Source organism: Anabas testudineus, chromosome 9 (assembly GCF_900324465.2).
Source record: "Anabas testudineus chromosome 9, fAnaTes1.2, whole genome shotgun sequence".
Classification (NCBI taxonomy): Eukaryota; Metazoa; Chordata; class Actinopteri; order Anabantiformes; family Anabantidae; genus Anabas; species Anabas testudineus.
This window is the reverse complement of record NC_046618.1, coordinates 27439793-27459241: the sequence shown is the minus strand read 5'-3', so window position 1 is coordinate 27459241 and position 19449 is coordinate 27439793. Positions and strand designations below refer to the sequence as shown.

Sequence of the window (19449 nt, the reverse complement as noted above, 5' to 3'; positions counted from 1 at the left end):
CGGTACATGGGGGACCAAGGGTGGCCAATCAGATTTTTCTTGAGGCCTGCACCACCCCTGTTATTAGCCTCAATCTTTGAATGAGGGAACTGAACTTAATGGTTTTCTGTGAATTGTCACTGTGACTGTATGAGAACAGAGTTCTGAATCAGTCTCTCCTGTAGTTACATGTGATAAATGAAACACAAACACATTAAACACTGCAGTCTGATTCCACTTGGCCTTTTTATTCATCAAAACAAACTGCGTGTCGACACACACACACGCACACATACACACAAACACCAGACTCCATCATCACAGTATTTCTATTCAAAGCTGTGTGTGTCAGCAGGTCCGTCTCTCTGCATGGCACGTACGTCAGAAACAGGCTGGGCCGAATGTTCGGTTTAACACAAAGTCAACAAAATAAAAAACGAGTTACAGAGTCATATAGTCTCACCAGCAGATACAGTGTTCAGTCTACAGTCTGTTAGCTAGGCAGCTTCAGCCGGGCACGACCAGAAGAAAACAAGGACCAGGGAAGACGGGGAGGAAGGAGAGTGTGGCTGAAGCCTAGGTTCTTGTTGGGAATGTAACGCTGCTGCCGCTGGAGGCGATTCATCCTTGACCCAACATCACTGGATTTACAGCAGAGGACCAATAAAAGATTAAAAGCAACAGCTAAACCCCAACTATGGTCGCTTGTGTTTAACCTAAGAAGAAGGAGGGAAGTAAAGGTGATCTGACATGGAACCATGGACCTTTGGTTCTGCTCAAGGCCCCAAATCCAAACTCGCCGACAACCAGAGACATAACTTTTAAAACCTTTTAGTTCAGGTTTACTTAAACACCCACCAGGTTTCAGCCAACCTGCCAATCCTGACCGGACCAAAAACAACTTCAGTGTCTGGGAAACCCAAGTCTGACACGCACACAAGGACAAAAACCATCATCGTCACCTCATCGATAGAAGACTGCATTAACAGAGCCGTTTGATTTGAACATGTTCAGACTCTCTAAAACCAGTTTCTGTCACATCCTTCAAGATGTGAACCCTCAACAGAACAGAACGTCATTTCCTCCTCATGCAGCTTTTTCCTTCATTACTTGTGTTGTGTTTTAACAACATGTAGGATACACGAGTTGGCATCTTCTCAGGCAACATTCCCAGAATCTTTCCTCTTAAATCCTGGTCAAAGTTTTACCACTAATGAAGAGAAAAATGGAAATTCTGTCCTGATGGTGAAGAGCGAGGAAGGTCAGGTGGTCAACGAAATCAAAGACATTTAAAAATTCTTATTTAACATTTAAACGCTGTGCGAGTTATAACGTGTGTCTGTACAGTGTTTAATGTCCAGAAACGTCTTTTACAGCTGCTGCTTCTCTACATATTCACTCATCGTCTGAACATTTTCATTATTGATTAATCAACTAATGATTTTCATTAAGCATTTGTGTCTGTAAAATGAGGAACTATCTATTCACCAATACATTAACACTTAGATCAGCTCCTGTTAAAGTCTTCATACACACATTATAAATGCTAAATAAATGGTTCAGGAGCAAACAGTTACACTTATCCACAACTCACCACATTCTGCTGGCTTTCTGAACTAATTGATGGGTTGTACGTGGGATTGGGAACCCTCTCTAGCCTGAAATTAAGATCATCTGACTGGTGGAGGCTTAACACGACTTCATCAGGAGGAAGCAGCAGCAGCAGCAGCAGCAGGCGACAACAGAAAGTTAAAGTTAGAGTCCTTAAGATTCTAGATCCGGTCAGATACTGACTCCTGTGAGGTTCAGTATGAAACGACAGCTGCAGCTAATCCTTATGTCACATTATTGCAGAATGTCCAAAACATTCAGTTTATAATGAGACGGGACAACGACACCAGTTTGTTTTACAATAAATCTGCTTGAAAACTTCCTTTATCAGGACAGCTGATTAAAGTGTGTTAACTGCAAGTCGCTGTTTTCTGTCAACTCAGTGTGCACTTACTGACTTCAACCTCCTCTCAGATAAAGTTAAAGTCACTACATGACTGAACTGTGAAATAAAAAACTAAACAAAAAGCGGAGCAAAGCAAAGCAAGTGGAGCTCGAGTTCAATTTCTGTCAAACTCTTATGTTCAAGTGCCGTCTCTTTTAAACATGGGGCCAAATGCCTGTGACTGGTGGAGGTGTTGCAGTGCCGCAGGTGGACGAGTATAAGCGCCTGAGTTTGTCCCCTTTAGTGCCTTTTTCTTTTTCATATGGGGTTGATGAAATAGGGAGGGAATGGGAGTCTGTCCACCTGCAGACACGAGAACGTTTTCAGTCCAAACAAAGACGACAGCAGCACCTCGTCACACGTGTCCACGGCCAGTTAGATGTATGTGCAGAACAAATACAGCAAACAAAGGAGAAGCCGTCTCCAGCGAGCAGCGACGTGAGCTGCTGTCACGTCTGTTTGGACTGAAATCACACAAATCTCATATGTTCTAACTGAAGGTTTGGAGCTGTGAAGAAGCTTTTTGTCAGCGGCTCATCTGCTGCTGCTGCTACTGGTAGGCATCGCCACGATGACTCAGCAGTTTTGCTGAAAAAAACCAGCAGTGTGCTGAGTCAGATCCATCTATGGCCTCCGCACCAGGTAACAAACACCTGACACAGACAACCGTCCAATTCCAGGTCTAACTCTGTCCTGGCCTGGATTTTAGGCTCAGACCTGACCTCTGACCTTCCTCTGCTGCCATCAGAACAATAAAGACCGAGGAGACTCGTTCAGGAAAGAATAAGAGAGAGTGATGTATTTCCCGCAGATCTGCTGCAGAACAAACACTAACAAGACAAGACATAAAAAAAGATGCACACGTTGCGTCAGCTGGAGTGTTTCTCGTTAGTCTTGTTACATATCAGCTCGTTGGCTTTTTAAAAATCGAGCACTGTTAGTCGCTAGTTGCTGCTACGCTACGTTTAACTGTCTTATAAGAAGTCAAGTTTTCCAAGACGACCAAGTTGTTTACAGGTACCATTAGCAGCCAGTTAGCAAGAGACCAAGTTAATGCCAATGTTAACAGCCTGCTGACTGGCTGCTGACCAAATTACCAGCACGGTAGCAGACTAATAGACGGTGTGTAGCTAAAGCAGCACCATGGTTCCTTCAGGTTAGCAGATAATGACTGCTGACAGCCACATGAACTAGTTGTTTCTGGACCATTTAACAGGTTCATTAGATAATGTCTTCTCTGTTTAGAAAGATTAGTTGGATGGCTAATTCCCTGACTATACCTGCTGATGTCTTCATTATCAGACTGATTCACAGTCCGTTTGTAGCAGCAGTCATCTAGACTTGCAGCTTTACTGTTTGAAGGTGGATGCTGCATGTTACTGAGCTACTTAACGAGACTTATCGTGGGTTCGTTTCCAGACCATCTGCTGCGTAATCCTGACTGTCAATGGTCTAATAATGTTGCTAGGCTAACTAACTTTCTGTCTGTCAGGAGACTTTGTGGCTAGCTTGGCAGCTGCTTGGTTGGGCGGGATGGTGCTGCATGGTGAGCGGGTGGAGGCAGTCCCATAGGTTCGAGTCTGCTCAGGAGTTGTTAAGGAATGATGCAGGTAGCTTTAGTTAGCTTTAGTTAATCTCAGTTAATCTCTTTCGATAACAAAAACATTTTAATCACACTAACTCAGTCCTGTTCATACTCAAATTCATCATCATCATCATCATCATCATCATCATCATCATCATCATCATCAGGCATCCATATCTTGATTATTTTCCTGTTAGCTTTGTTGCTTCCACAGGATCCGGTTAGGCTTCATCGCCCCGGAGCAGAGGAACAGAAGAAGAGGAGAGTGAGGAGGGGGAGGGATATTTTAGCAGAGGATGGGAGGGGGGAGGTGTTGATGTTAGGACTCCCTTTTCAGAGATATCAGTCCTTTCTGGGTTTCCTGCTTCTGGGAGATCTTCGCAGAACATCGTCCTCCAACTTCTGCAGAGGAGACAAGGGTCATTTAAGGGAATCACAGAGCGCCCATTCAGCTCCTCTTCACCTTCATCATCATAACAATTACTACTACTACTACTACTACTGATTGTCTGAATATTGATTATGGAGACAAACATTCCTGAAGGCTTTCTTGTGGTTCAGTAACATGCAGGATTCTGAACAAACTGCTGACAAGCAATCAGGAGAATGATAAAAAAAAAAGTTTCACTTACTTATTCTAATTCATTGGTTAAGTTTAGTATTTGACAGTCCAGATTTTAATCATTGTAGCTGTGACTTGTGGACAATGAGATGTTGTTTAACTTTTATTTTCATATCCTCATTTATATTGTGACTGTAACTGTAAAATATCGTGATGCACTTTGAAGTTTACATCACCATTGGTCATCTCCTCACCTCGTCAGCTGTCGCCTCCTTCTCCGCTTGACTTTCCTCTTCATCACTCTTTTCTTCTGCATCTGAAAGAAAAGGGATCTGATCAGTCAAGCAGTGGCAGACAAGAGACAATCCAGTTCACTGAAGTCTACACATCGTAGTTACCTGGGCTGCCTTTCTCTGCCTCTTCAGCCTTCTCCTCCTCTTCTTCCTCCTCTTCTTCCTCGTCCTCCTTCACGTCAGGCTGAGGTTCATCTGTCTTCTTGTACTGCGCCGGTGTCGCGGTGCTCTTCTTCTGCAGAACACACAACAGTTTAGTTTGATTTTAAATTTGCAGCTCACAACCCGTCAGACCTCCAAAAACGAGAACCAGCGGAGTCAAACTAAGTAACTCTGAAAACGAGGACAATTTTCCATATGCTTGAGATAAAAAATTTGAGTGTTATAAATGACACAAAATAAACCTGATTTGTAAACGGTAAGGTCACATTAAGACCATAAACACATTTACTATGATAAAACCTGAGAAATTAGTGGTTTGTTCTGCCTCTCTCTCTCTGTATCCATCTGTTCTGTACAGTCTGTTACTTAATGACGTTCAGTCTTCAGTTTTAGACGGAGAAAACAATCATCCTGCACAGAGCAATTAAAGAAGCTGATGCTCAACAGTGAAAATAAAACTGAGCATTTCCTTCCTCCATTAACATAACAAATGGAAGAAATGGTAGGGTAACAAAGACGGACCATCACTGTGGTTATTTGTCAAAGTCACAAGCTGTTCAGCAACTAATCGAGCTCATCTCCAGTTCCAACAGTTTTAGGCACCAACATCGAGCCAGAGTGAAAAACTAATTGCAACAGATTCTGTGCGATGATTGTTCATGATTTGACTTGTAAAAGCTCGTAACTTGACTTTTAAAACGTGTGCAGTTGCAAAATTTCCCAAAGTGCAACATGTACAACAAAAAGCGACCAGCGCATGTGCACTACCTAATGTTAGGGATGTACCGATACCATCTTTTTTCCACAGCACAAGTACTGAGTAGATACTGAGTACTGATATGAGTACTTAACAATCACATAGCATTTCCACCATGACAGTGAAATGGAGTTGGAGTTTTTACATTCACTCGCCTGTTCATTTTCTGATTAGCAGGCTACATCGTCACTCCACGTCAGCACGATGTGTAATTGACTGAGTTTCACTGCTACACATACTGAAACAGCCAATTAAATTTGTATTAACATGGTTTGTGTCTTGTCTCTGACATTAAACTGTCTGTGGCATCATCCTCTCCTCTGCTGGATGTTACACACACATAACGACAGGTGAAGGCTGACCAGACGGGCCAACTGCAGGGAGGGTGAAGATTCTTGAAGTTTCTGCTTTTTCTACTGAAACTTATCTTTAGTGATGTTCTCTCATCATCATTGTTAAATTAAAATATCTCCAAAGCACTGAAATGGCTCCTCCTGTCTGACTCAAGCATGTTCATATATGGGTTTTAGCATCGGTGCATCCCTGTTTAATACTGAGAATGCCACAATGCAGCCGGGGTGTCTCCACATGTAGCCTTCTACACTACATCACCACAAACACAAAGTGGCAGCAGCAACCGCATAGAAACAAACACTTCAGCCACAAAACTACTTGAGCAACATTAACAGTAACGGTCACCAGGCCTGAAGAGGTGTCGGCAGGGTGGTTCGTGCGCCCAGCTTCTTTAAACTCTTCCTGTAAGCTGGTGAGACTCAACTGACCCTGAGCTGTTCCTGACGACTTCTGTGGACAGTCACACACACCAGGCATCAGCACTGAAGACTGCATGAAGAGTGGCGATGTGATCCAGGCATGACGAGTGACATGAGTAGAAACGCATCACTGCATTTCCCTCTCAGTACAGTTACCTGCCACCTGACGACTGTGTGTTTGTTACCTTGCCAGTGCAGCAGAAGACAAAGATGAGGACAAGGGGTAAAGCCACAGTGAGGACGTAGACCACCCACAGCCATGGACGCTCCTCTGCAGCGTTCAGCATCTGAGCTGCCAGACCAGGCTGCAGCAAAACAAAGATGTCACAAAATATATTAAAACACATTCAGAAAATAATAAAATACGAACTACAGACACTACTCTAGCTAAAGAAAATCTGTCTCCACTATGGACTGGTCAGAGCAACTGTTTAGAGAAAGAGATTAGGGAGAGAGTTCATGAAAAGTTAAAAAGCACAGTTTCTCATAAACTGACTCCCAGGATGCAGCAGGTGGAGAAGGTATTCATATAGCCCATGTCTGCTTGCCTTGTTCCTAATAATTAGTTTTTATTTTATAACCATGCTGTTCACAAATATTGTCTGAGAATTAGTGCTGAAGTCATGTGTCCCTGAATGCAGCATTAAACCTGCCGATGAACATCTTCCTGCTACAGGCACAGTTTCTGAGGAGATCCTTCTAAACATCAAAGCATCCATTTCTGTCTCACACAGTGACCCTGCTAGAGACCGAAGGATCTAAACAAAGTCAACGAGTCACCCAACCATTTAGAACACTTTATGAAATTTAAAAAAAAAAAAAAAAAAAAAAAAAAAACTTTCAGGGTGAAATAATAGTAATTATTTATTTGTATGACGAGTTCCTGTTTTATTCATAGACTGTATATAAAGAATAATGAACCCACCTCAGCAGCGCCCTCTGCTGCCTTCTTCAGCCCCCAGCCGTCGTTGGCCCAACGCTCAGCAGTGGTGCGTTCGTTGGTGATAAAAAAGTTGTCAAAGAAGATGTCGGAGGTCATGGACCAGAGCTCGAGCCCCACGGCGCTGAATGGAGTCATCCTGAATGGGTGCAGATCCTCAAAGTACGCAGGGTTGGGGATCTTCCTGGGCTTCCAGACACCCTGGAAACACAAAGACTCTGAAGCCAGGATCCTGCCCAGAAAAACCTCTACACTGACTGAGTCTCTGCAGAAAGCTGCTTCTGTTTCAGTTGTGCTCAAAATAGGTTAGTTTGCTTAGTTAGGCCCACAGACGTACCTGGTAGTTAGGGTTGTCAATCATGGGAGGCTTCCACTTGCCCTTGTAGTTGGGGTTGTCAATCATTGGTCGTTTCCAGGCTCCACAGCCAGGAGCGGTCTCGCAGGCAGGGTTAGGAACCTGAGGAGCTTCCCATTCACCATCCATGTCCTCATCCCTGGTGGACAGGAAAAACAAATCTGTTTTACACATAACTTTTTTTTCTTTTAGAGAGATAGCATATCTCATCTGTCCTGGGAATACCTTGGGTCCCGTAGGGGAACTGGACAACATCTGGGCTACCTTACTGAACCTGCTGCCACAGTGTATTAAAATAGATAAATGGATTGTAATCCCGATCAGGTAAGATGGTGGCATTTTTTCTAGTCACCATGAGACAGTAAACAGTTCAAGTCTCCAAGTTCTTCTTCAAATCAGTCTCTGACTATAATCAATAACTTAACTATTATGTTGTGTCGCACTGCAAAGCCAAACACACATTTCCATGAGAGAAGACTGATCTAACTGCTGTTTGTTTCTAAGGAATGCCATTTGCAACCTAAAAATAGTTTTAAAAGGAATCCTCCATGTCCATGAATGTGTGTGTGTGTATGTACCAGTCTTCAGGTTTCACAGCGTCAGGATCTCCAATGTACTCGGGTTCATCTTCCAACCAGCCGTCTGGTTTCACTGCACTTTCATCTGGGATCTGAGCGGGAGCATCCTCATCCCTGTAAAAAATTAAAAAAGTAAAGTAGGAAGAATTTGTTAAATTGAAATTAAATGAAGCAGTCTACTCGTGTGTTCGGCTTCCGGACACAGACACAGTTTCGGTAGATTAATCGCAGGCTAACGTGGCTGATGAACTCTCTCTGAGTCAGGACTTTTAGTGGTTTCCACTAAACCTAGTGCTGTGTACTGACCAGTCTTCAGGCTTGACGGAATCGGGGTCCTGGATCTTGGGCCTCTCGTCCCAGTCCTCTGGCTTGTGGTCGTCTGGATCCTCGATCTCTGCGGGAGGGTTCACAGGAGGGGTCATGTCTGTCAACAGGCTGCCGCTGTTCACCACCGTCTGATCCACCAGCACCTCAAAACTATTGTCAGGGTTCACCACTGGGGGGGGGGGGGGGGGGGGGGCGACAAAAAGGAGTTACACACATGGACACTCCTCAATGTGTGTATAGGCGTGTTTAGGTCTTACCCAGAGTGTACATGTGTGTCTTCTTGTCCGTGAAATATGTCCTCAGGTCAGCGTCAGGTTTCTTGGCGTGTTTCTCCTCAAACTCTCCGGTTTTGGGGTTTTTGTGTCTGAAGATGAAGTGCAGTTTGTAGTCTTCTCCACATTTGTCAGGTCCAAACATGATGGTGTACGGAGTCTTGTCCACAAACTGGTCCTGAAGAAACAAACAGTCAAAGTTCAGATAAGTATTTAAATAATCAAGTATCTCATCTCAACGCTCGGCATGGCTAAAGCGATAAGCAGATATGAGATTTGATTCAATAACAGCAGAGAGCCAGACTCACCAGGTCCAGATCAGGAGTCTGAGTCAGCAGCTTGACGTAGGCACCGCCACAGTCGATCCCTGACTGGAAGTTCACCTCATACCTGAACACACACGGAAATACAGATGGATGAAGACAAGGACGAGGCCCCACAGATTAACGTCATGTTAGAAAGAGAAGATGTGTGAACTTACTGGATGATCAGGGGTTTGGTGTCAAAGGTGAAAGGTCGAAGCAGCTGTGCAGAGATGGCGTGATGTTTGGCTTTGGACTTCAGAACCAGACCTTTATCACCAGGCAGCTTACTGTCCTTCATCTCTTCCACTGCCCATTTACCTGTTAATGAGAATGACATTGTAATTTCTCACCTGTGAACATTAAAAAGCAGTTAACCTGTCAGCAACAGCAGCCAGGACGAGATCTAACCAAGAGCTTATCCTTGGCTTCAACCTCGGCCAATAGGAACACAGGCTAATGTCACATTCTCTCTGGTAACATAGTTCTTATGTAGTGGAGTGTTTGGCAGCTGTTGATCTGTACGTACCATCATACTTTGCGATGTCTTCGTCAGCTTCTTCCTTCTTAGCGCTGGACAGGACCCAACTGAAACCAACACACAGTTTAATTACTGATCAGAATCAGATCACATCTACTAGAACAATGTTGATTTGCTGAACAGTTCAATTACTTTAAAAAATAAACCTGAAGATCGTGACACAGCAACAAAATCAGAAGTGGATTAAACATGTAGGAATCAAAAATAAAAATATAAAAATATAAAAATAAAATAACCATCAAAAATATAACCTGCACATTAACTTACATTTAAATCGTAAATCGTTAGCTCTAGCCAACAAACTTGTGCTCACCCATCAAGTGTCCCCCGGTCAAAAGACTCAGCGAAGAAATGTTCTCCCATCGGCTCTGGAGCTTTGTAGGTCACCTGAAAACAAAGAGGTAGAAAAAAAAAAAAGGGACGTGATTCATTTAATCAGCAGTGTTGATTCTGCAGCAGTGAATCTGTGTTTTTGTGTCATGTTAGATAGAAACTTTAATAATCAGAGAAGGAAATTAAACTGTTTCTCTTGAAGCTTTGTGAAGATTCACAGCCCTTCACTTTCTGCACATTTTAATCTGACAGAAACGTAATTTGAAAAGAAAGGCCCTTTCATTTTTCTAAGAAAAGGTATTTGTTGGAGAATCATGTCATGTCGAAAGGTTGGATTTTGTTCATTAATTCAAACACGTCGAGTGATAATTAGACTGTTAATTTGTAGTTTCCAGTGTGAATACAGGTCAGTAGATTAGCAGGTCACAGCTCTGTTATCAGGCTGATAACTCAGCTCGGTAATCGCTAATGAGGCACCTGCTGGGAAAACATTCCGACCTTTCTCAGAAGCAAAATGATTTATTAAAAATCCTTCATGTGTTTAAGTGTTGGCTTTTGAATTAAAAACCCATCTAGAGTACACTATTGTCTTTATTTGTTCTGCTTCTGCTGTTTTCAGAATTATCAGCATGTCATCTGTTATCACATTAATTACATATAAATTAGTGATATTAACCTGTACTGAAGCTGACACATGAGTAATTGATCCAGAAAATGGTCTAATCAGCTATTCGCAGTCTTACCTTGGGTGCAGGAGGAGTTTTAGGTGCAGGCGGAACTTCATCTTGTGCGTCCATCTCAAGCTCATCATCCACGTCCACATCCAAGTCCTCGCCCTCGATGTCCTCGACCTCATCATCAGCCCGACAAACGGGAACCAAACTGAGGCAGAGGAGGCCTGCCGCCAGAAGGATGAACAACCCGACCTTCTGATCCATAGTCTGCCGACACAAAAGGAAGAGCAGAGAGGCTTCAGTTTTTACTTTTACCAGATGAGTCATCAGTGTTGCGAGCAGCACACACATTTTGAGATTTGAAGAAGTCATAAGAATTGTATTAAATGTCAGCGTCCTGCGGCCCCTTCACCTCACAAGATGCCAGGCTAAACCTTTCAGCTCAGTGGGTCCACGATGGTGGAACAACCTACCCACCTCTGCACGCAAAACAAATCTTGCACTTACACCTCATGAAATGGAAACAGCTCCTCCTAGAGCACTTCATATTAAAGTTCTTCTCCTCGGTTTATTTAGCTTTGTACCTGACTTGTAAGTCCCTTTGTTTGCCAAATGACTAAATTTAAATGTAAAACAAACCAAATCCTTTAAAACACTTAAAACTATCAAAAAACGGCAGTATCTGACTATTGTCTGACTGTTTTGTTTCGCTTAATGCGCCTTTTAGTCCAGTGCGCTTTATATGTGAAAAAAAATTTGACCATTCAATGACAGTGCGCCTTATACTCCGGAGCGCCCTATAGCGCGGAAAATACGGTATAAATCTCTGTTAGTTCAGATGTGTGATAAGCTGCTGTTGGACCAGAAACCACAAATGCTACCGTTGTTATTGGCAGCAACTAAATTAATCGTCACGAAGCAGCCGAATTACTGTTAAACATCAGAATTACTGACTGATGCGGTAATAAGAGCAGAGCAGACAACCTGCCTGCACATTAACAAAACAGCTAAGATAACAAAATGTTTATCAGTTTATTGCAGGTGTAAAAGGTGTAAAAAGTGACTCTGCGTGTGAAGAAAAATTTACATTTTGGTTTATGATGAGCTTTAGTGCTGTCAGTGTATCTGTGCAAACAAAACATGGTTGCTGACAAAAATCCTCTAAATAATATCTGTAACAAACCAAATTCACTGCAACAAGGGACTCCATCACTAACACACACCCAAGGCAGGTTGTTAACCTGCGTGTCCCTCGCATCCATCTGTCACCACAGTGACCAACCAGCACCCCACAGGATGTGCAAACATGGCTCTGTTAACCTTAATGAGATTAGACCCCGAGGGATTACGGCAGCACCCCACAACACACACACACACACACACACACACACACACACACACACACACACACACACACACACACACACACACACAGTCAGAGCATGGGCAATTTACTCTGCACATAAGCACTGCAGAGTCTGTGGAGACCCAAACGCAGAGCAGTGTTACACAAACGGCCCGTGTTTACAGCTGATAACACTAACAGATACATATCCATCTGTTTACACAGTATTTCTGCAAAAGCAAAAGTGTCTTTCCCACTGTCAGTGACATTTTAACTGACATTTATTCACCCCCCCCTCTCTTACCAACCAATACCAACAGCCAACAATTCCATAAATATGAATTAATCTCTTTCTGTTGACACAGTCAGAGAAGGAGAAACCTCCACGTTAGAGCTGCAGCTTCAGTAAGTAACTGGAAACTATTCTGGTACCAGTAATGTCATTTAATTACAAAATTAACCTTTTGGTTTGTTTAATGAAACAAAGACATGTGAAGAGCAGTTCTGTATGAAATTAAACAGTTCCACATAATATCAAAACAGAAACCTCATTATCGGAGCAATAATTTAGGTTAGTTATTATTTAATGTTTAATAACTTTGTTCTGTCTGTCAGCATTATTTTATTAATCTGTAAGAGAAGAATGTAGAATTTCATAACATTCATAATTATTTTATAATCTTTGCATAAAACAAATTTTTTTGGTTATCATAATCACAGATTTAATGTATTAAAGATTCACTGTTGAGTTTAAAGCTCCTTAAACAGTCTGGAGAAGCCTTCACAGATTCCACCTTCATAGTAACTTTTCTCTGTCAGCCGCTGCTTTATTCAGTTTTCTCTTTTCTTCACCTTGGCCTGAACACCATCTCTCTGCAGTAATCATGTTTGCTACAGGTGATGCAGCTCTTGTAGTAGCCGATCATCCTTTAAACAACGCAAGTTTCAGCAATTAATATAGAAAAAAAATCTCTTTGAAAATTGGCAGCACTACACATTTCTGTTAGTGATCCATTCATTTAAATTTAAAATAATTACTCACTAATCTCTACACGACTTAAGAAAACCTGTGTGAGGAAAAAAAGCCACATGTAGGGTGCTAAATTTGAAGAAACAACCTGCTACACGTCTCTTAAACAGCCAGGCTAATCAGATTAAGCTGCAGCAGGATTAGCATGCCTTGCTAACAGCCCAGCAGAGTAGTGATTAGTGTGACCACCAGCGACACTAACTGTTAGCTTAGCATCAAAGCCATCTGTGCGACAGCCACATGGCATCTGAAGGAATTAGCTGAAGTAACATTAACGTTTATACTAGTAGTTCTAATTTAAGGTTTAACAATGGCTGCAGCTCTGCCACCAAAAATAAACGTATTCTTCTTTCACCTGTGATTTTTACTGGAGATAAATCTCATAGTGCACAAATGCACAGCCCACCATCCTCAGTCTAAAATAATGGTAGCTAACAAACTTTCATGGAATCACTGGGGTGTTTAACTTTTTCTTTACTACATTTACATTTAGTCATTTAGCAGACGCTTTTATCCAAAGCAACTTACAAGTGAGGAACAAGACAAGCAAACAAAATCTAAGTCAAGGAGAAACAGATTTAAATTAAATACAGCGGACTTGGTGCATTTGTTGGAGATGTTTGAATTATTCTTGTGTTAAATATTGGAAAAAGTGTGTTGAAGCTAATCAAACATATCTGACTGCGCTGTGATCAGCTTCACCTCATTTAACAGCAAAATGAGCCTCTGGCTAGTCTGCATCAGTTAACTTGTCACCAGACAGGACAAACAGGTTACTGTTCAAACAGAAATAAACTCAGAGGAGACATGTTCCTGTAAGAAAGTGCGTATTGAAAACATCTTTATTTATTTTTGTAGGCACTACGATTACAAACACTTTAAATGTGAATTTAATTTGATCCACCAGTGGCAATTAGGGGATTTGGGTAATTACAGGGTTGTAACTTTTTGCAAAAAGCATATTTATGAATAAAAGATCCAACTGACAATAATGGGTAATATTTTAATTCATAATTATTATTATTATCCAACAACACTGTGGTGTTATTTTTTTTAGCCTGTGAAATATGGCTGTAAATTCCTGTCATCTAACCTGCAGAACTGCCCTCCTACCTCCTAGCAGCAGCAAAGTGACTAAAGATTTCTGGATGTATTGGAGTGAAATAATTGTGGTAAAAATGTATTCATTTAATTCAAAAGAGGACATCTATGTAAGAACCCTATTTAACAACAAAATATTACAAGGGTTAGATAAAATATTTATATCCATAAATAAACTGACTGACTTATGACTGACGCAGGTTATCTTAGATGTATGTTAAATTTAGTTTGAAGATTTGAAACCATTTAGTTTGAGGTTTGAGATATCAAAAAATAAAGTGGATTTTACATTTTTACCCTGCTGCTAACTTTGTCTTCTTTCTAAAACTTGGCAGAAACTTGAATCACAGCGATTTACAGGAAAGTCTAAAACGACGCTTTGAATCCTGAAAGAAACTGGCAGGTCGAACCTGTTGGGCTGAAAGACTGGATTCCCAACATCAGCTAATGAAACTATAGTGTACTAGACACATCAAGCTGGTTCCGGCTTAGGTTAGATTAATTGCCATTTTATATCTTTACCCAGGAAAAACTCATCAATGACAACAAAACATCAAGTATTTTAAATTGCTGGATTCACAGCGCTTCCTAACATTTCAGGTTTTAGTGTTCTGATTCCAGACTGTAAGCAATATTAGCTGCTTTATTCCATCCAAATGAAGTTTTAGATTGTCTCTGCATCCGTGTAGTGGTACAAAAAAAAGATAATCAGCAATTATACCTCCAACTACCAACACAAAACAATGGTTGGTTCTGTGGTTGCAGGATTTTAATGTAACGAAGATTACCTTAGATAATAATTTATCAGGCTGATGATGAAAGCGGTTGAGAGTTGCATCCTGCTTTAAGATGTACATTATTATACCCATATACCCAAGTAAAGTTGTGAATGTAGGACATGTGGGGGAGTATGTTCACAGCATGCTACTGCTTCTCTTAATCAAATATATGATCTAAATATTTCTGTCAGACCTGTGCGCTGTCCTTCTTCCTCTAATCCACAATTCCACAGAATTTAGTCGGATGTATGAGGATATTTTTGAGCCTCTCTGCACTTTAAATCAGTCCCTGCGCTTGAATTAGATTTGGTTGCAAAACACGAATTCGTTGCTGCATGACTGAGGAGGTTAACATGGGAACTGACCGCTGACAAGCACTCATTCATTCTTTTCTGGCATGATGTTCTTCCCAAAGCATTCTCTCAACATTTCGGCTGTAAACTATGTTGTTTAACAGCTCACGGACCTTTTTAAAGGGTTGTGTTAAGAATCAGCCGTCTGCTGTTACCAACACGATCGATTCAGCTAGCTTAGCTTAGCTTAGCTTAGCTGCGATGCTATTACGGAACAACTGTTCGTAAATGTCCACAGACAAGTTAGTCAACTTTGTTGCAGAAAACAAAACAGAGTCAGTTCATCTAAGTGAAGTCGTGTGAACGGAAAAAAACGTCTCACATTTAATGTCTGACTTAAGTAAACGTTAGTAGCGGCTAACGCAGCAGGCTAACTGGCTAGCTGAGTTCACCTGTGGTTAATTAGCTTCAGTTAGCTACTCGGTCCAGTGCTAACAGCCTTCATGAGAATGTTTATTTTTAACGAATAAAACCTGTCATTATATAGTTAACTGAAGTACGACCAATATTAGCGAACCACATTGTGTCAGAAACCACTATTATCGCCTTTGATCCCTGTTAAAAGTGACATTTGTCGGACTCTACTCACCTCCAGCTCTCCGGTCTGACCGCCTGGGAACTGCTGAGGAGGGTCACGTGGGATCCTGGATACGAGAAACCCCCGTCCCCTGTCGGTGATTGGTCAACGACAGCGAACGTTTGACGTTTCCGTTCAACTGTCAGCAGCTGATTGGACGGTGGGAAATCTCAGTCAGCCTGACTGGACCCGCCTCCTGGAGCTGAACCTCGTGGACAGCGCTGATTGGTCGAGCTGTCACAGGAAATGTGCGCTGATTGGCTGTAGTCGAGTTGATGTTACGGGCTGAGCTTCAAATTAAAATACATAAAGAAGCAAAAAAGAGTTTTAGTCAAAAAGATTCATGAAATCTGAGGAAGCTGCATTCATAAGAGAAACGGCCTCCTGTATGATTCACTATCTCATAACTACAACATAATGTACAAAAGGTGCAGGAAAAAGAACTGAGGATCATCACGATTTAACGATTTCTGCAGCGTCCCAGTGATTCAGACAGTTTTCAGCATTTCAAATAGTGCACAGCAAAAAGAAACCTGTTAGAGCTAATTCTGCATGTTTCAATTACCTAGAAACGTAAGCTAAAAGGCCGTTTCTGTACCATGTTGTACACTACGGGACCTCGAATCTTTAACATATAAAGTAATACTTACACTATTTTTAAACCGTCGCTCTTTGACCCTAACTTTCTGTTCATTACTACAAATGTTTCTTTGAAACGTGTTTTGCTTTTGACAGCTTCCCGTCCAAATGTGAAAGGACAATAATATTTTCTCCTTTTAAACACTGAAGCTCGTGTGTAGCTCCAACTTCCACCAAACATTTTTTTACAGCATCAAGTTCAACAGAGGTTGAAATACTAAACTAATACTAGATAAACAGAAATCACTTAGTATTACAGCTACTTTTGCTTCTAAAGAACCTTACAAATTACTTGTTAATGTTCTGTTGTTCAAAGTTGGAGACTTTTATTGTAAAGTTGCCTAAATTCACCCTCTACTTTCTGCTCCCACCACATCGACTGAAACGTTGACGTAATATGAACAAGCTTTACAAAGCTTTCATTTAAATTTCTGTCTTTATTACAATTCACAGATTGGATAGAGATCATTTAAATAGACTTTATCTAAAGGATACAAAAGACAAACACAAGAATATAGTAATGCATTCCAGTGCATCTTGCAAAGAAAAAGTAAAATAAAACTCAGAGTCAGTCAGTTCACTTTAAATCAGTCAGTTCACTTTTTCCAATTGAACCCCTCCCTGTATTAACGAATGAAACCCAGTTTGCACAGAGGTGGACTGCATGGGGGGACACTGGTGGAGGAAAAAGGTTTGATAAACTGTTGTTGTGATTCATTACTTAGTTTGTTCCCAATAAATTCCTCATTTATGTACTCGATTACTGAAGAAAGAGTAAATGGGGATTTTTTTTTAGCAGGTGCTGAAGTCTTGTTTAGGTACCAACAACCAACTAACTGAGTTAAGGCCCACAAAGCTAGTAAGTCCCTGAATTTACAATAGATTTCCTAGTGGTGTTTGTTGCTATTGTAGAAATAAGCCTGAGCTCTATAACAATATGGCAGCAGGAAAAATGCATCTCACTGGTCTGGATGCTGCACTTCCAGGTTTGTATTTGCCTGAGGGCACCCTAGAGGGATCAATCTGACCCTGGCTGCAAAATATTTGGACAAAATGCACAAATTAACCTTAACTAGGAATCTGTATTTTTTTTCTAATCTTGACAGCCTGCTTTGCCCCAGGGCACCACTTACAGAGATAAGGTGGCCCCAAGCATTGTGTTAAACAGACTAAACCTGATGTAGGTCCTGTTTCTCACTATAAGATCCAGTTCATTTAAAATCAGCTGGTCCACAGTGAGAGGGTAGAGGAGACAAGGAGACGTGAATTAATTTAGGTAATTTAGTCATATTCAGGAACAAAATAAGCTTAGAAGAGATGCAGTAGTAGTAATGTAGTAACAATTTGTCAAACACTTTTATACCATGAGACAAAAGGAAGAAAACATCCCAGTGAAAAAGACTGAACCTCGAAAAGAAAGTGCAGGAAGAAATTTATCATTAAAATTAAGAGGGAAGCTATGAATCAGTTTTAGCACTGGACTGAAAAACTACAGTACGTCAGAGCAAATGGAGTACTGAAGAGTACATGAATGTACAGTATGGTACCTCAACGTACATATACAGTACAGTAAAGTACATTACCGTACATTGGAGTACATTAGAGAACATTAAAGTACTGTCACGTACCGTGAAAAGCATTAAAGTACTGTATAGTACTCATATCAGCATACCGTAAAGTACATCAGAGTACTGTAAGGTACACTAGGTTAATGTATAGTTGAGGGTACAGAGTACTCTACACAACATAATACAGAGTGCTACAAACCAGTTCTGTGAAGTACAGGGTAGTATAAAGCAGTAGTGTAGAGTACTCTACAGCAGTACTGTGAAGTACAGGGTAGTATAAAGCAGTACAGAGCAGTAAAGGCCTCAGTTAAAATGAACTCAGAATAAAACGAGTTAAAAAACAAACAGCGTCGTCGTCAGTAGTTTCACACAATGAGGTGTGAGAGGTCGTAGCAAAGGATTCTGGGTATTTGTTGTTGCTACAGGTTGGATTAAGGCCCCCAGTCGTCTTTATGCTCAATCAGGGCCCCCATTCTAACAACCAGGGGCCCTTTATGCTTCATCAGGGCCTTTTCCTAACAACCAGGGGCCCTTTATGCTCAATCAGGGCCCCCATTCTAACAACCAGGGGCCTTTATGCTTCATCAGGGCCTCTTCCTAACAACCAGGAGCCCTTTATGCTTCGTCAGGGCCTATTCCTAACGACCAGGGGCCCTTTATGCTTCGTCAGGGCCTATTCCTAATGACCAGGGGCCCTTTATGCTTCGTCAGGGCCTATTCCTAACTACCAGGGGCCCTTTATGCTTCATCAGGGCCTATTCCTAACGACCAGGGGCCCTTTATGCTTCATCAGGGCCTATTCCTAACAACCAGGGGCCCTTTATGCTTCGTCAGGGCCTCTCCCTAACAACCAGGGGCCCTTTATGCTTCGTCAGGGCCTATTCCTAACAACCAGGGGCCCTTTATGCTTCGTCAGGGCCTATTCCTAACGACCAGGGGCCCTTTATGCTTGATTATGGCCCCCGTTCTAACAACCACGGGCCCTTTATGCTTCATCAGGGCCCCCGTTCTAACGACCAGGGGCCCTTTATGCTTCATCAGGGCCTCTTCCTAACAACCAGGGGCCCTTTCCTAGATCTGCTCTGGCTCCTTAAGGCAAACTGATGGAGGGAAACGTGAACCCCGAGCAGCAGCTACTGACACACGGAGAGGGCATTCATATGACAGCGTGTACATTTCTATGCATATATGCACATACATGTTTACTGGGGGGGTGTACAGGTGGGACGGTGTTGGTAGAAAGGTCCGGAGCGACCGTCTGCAGACAGAGAGGCCTTTGAGTGTGTACGTGTCGGAGCAGCAGTTTCTCGGCCTCGGTTTACCAGTGTTTTCAACATTTATCTCACTGTATGTACATAAATACAGAATCTTCTGGGTCGGGACCCCCTCCCCCAGGAGGTCCACGCTCTGCCTGTGGGTTCACACTGAGCTGCTCAGCCCTGCAGAGGCGAGGTCCGACCAGACGGCGGCGCTGTGGCACCACGGTGGGGATCTGGTGAGCAGGACTGGAGCAGGGCGGCAGCCTTGGGTCACCGCCCGGAGCAGCTGAGGTATCTCTGAGGGGGAGAGGGGCTTCATTCGGCTTTCTTGATGAAGATCTGAGAGAGGAGGCACCAGAGAAACCAGCA

General features: G+C 42.2%; 2 protein-coding genes across 3 annotated transcripts in view; both read right to left on the bottom strand.

Annotated features, from left to right (window-relative positions):
- Positions 1-206: 206 nt before the first annotated feature.
- On the bottom strand, positions 207-15729 carry canx (calnexin). 2 transcript variants are annotated; one of them, XM_026343560.1, is made up of 15 exons: positions 15627-15729; positions 10499-10696; positions 9736-9809; positions 9411-9469; positions 9061-9202; positions 8888-8969; positions 8565-8757; positions 8287-8476; positions 7981-8094; positions 7385-7541; positions 7033-7248; positions 6293-6412; positions 4521-4650; positions 4377-4438; positions 207-3962 (listed from the first exon to the last, which is right to left on the bottom strand). In XM_026343560.1, the coding sequence occupies exons 2-15, from the start codon at positions 10691-10693 to the stop codon at positions 3903-3905; spliced, it is 1794 nt and encodes a 597-aa protein (XP_026199345.1). In that variant the 5' UTR covers positions 10694-10696; positions 15627-15729; the 3' UTR covers positions 207-3902. The 2 variants fall into 2 exon arrangements, with proteins under 2 accessions (XP_026199345.1, XP_026199346.1); XM_026343561.1 differs by having other exon boundaries at positions 207-3959.
- A 1791-nt stretch (positions 15730-17520) lies between these two features.
- mgat4b (alpha-1,3-mannosyl-glycoprotein 4-beta-N-acetylglucosaminyltransferase B) overlaps positions 17521-19449 on the bottom strand; it is a 38268-nt gene continuing 36339 nt past the window's right edge. Inside the window, exon 15 of the mRNA XM_026343175.1 lies at positions 17521-19419. Coding sequence (XP_026198960.1) covers positions 19396-19419 — 24 coding nt within the window. The 3' untranslated portion in view covers positions 17521-19395. The remainder of the gene's footprint in view (positions 19420-19449) is intronic.

Excerpts from the sequence above, each read along its gene's own strand:
- canx (XM_026343560.1), bottom strand. The coding sequence starts at position 10,693 with ATGGATCAGAAGGTCGGGTTGTTCATCCTTCTGGCGGCAGGCCTCCTC. Across the intron at positions 7,542-7,980 it reads GCTGTGAAACCTGAAGACTG|GGATGAGGACATGGATGGTG; the intron begins GTACATACACAC and ends CCTGTCCACCAG. Across the intron at positions 3,963-4,376 it reads AGGAGGCGACAGCTGACGAG|AAGTTGGAGGACGATGTTCT; the intron begins GTGAGGAGATGA and ends TCTCCTCTGCAG.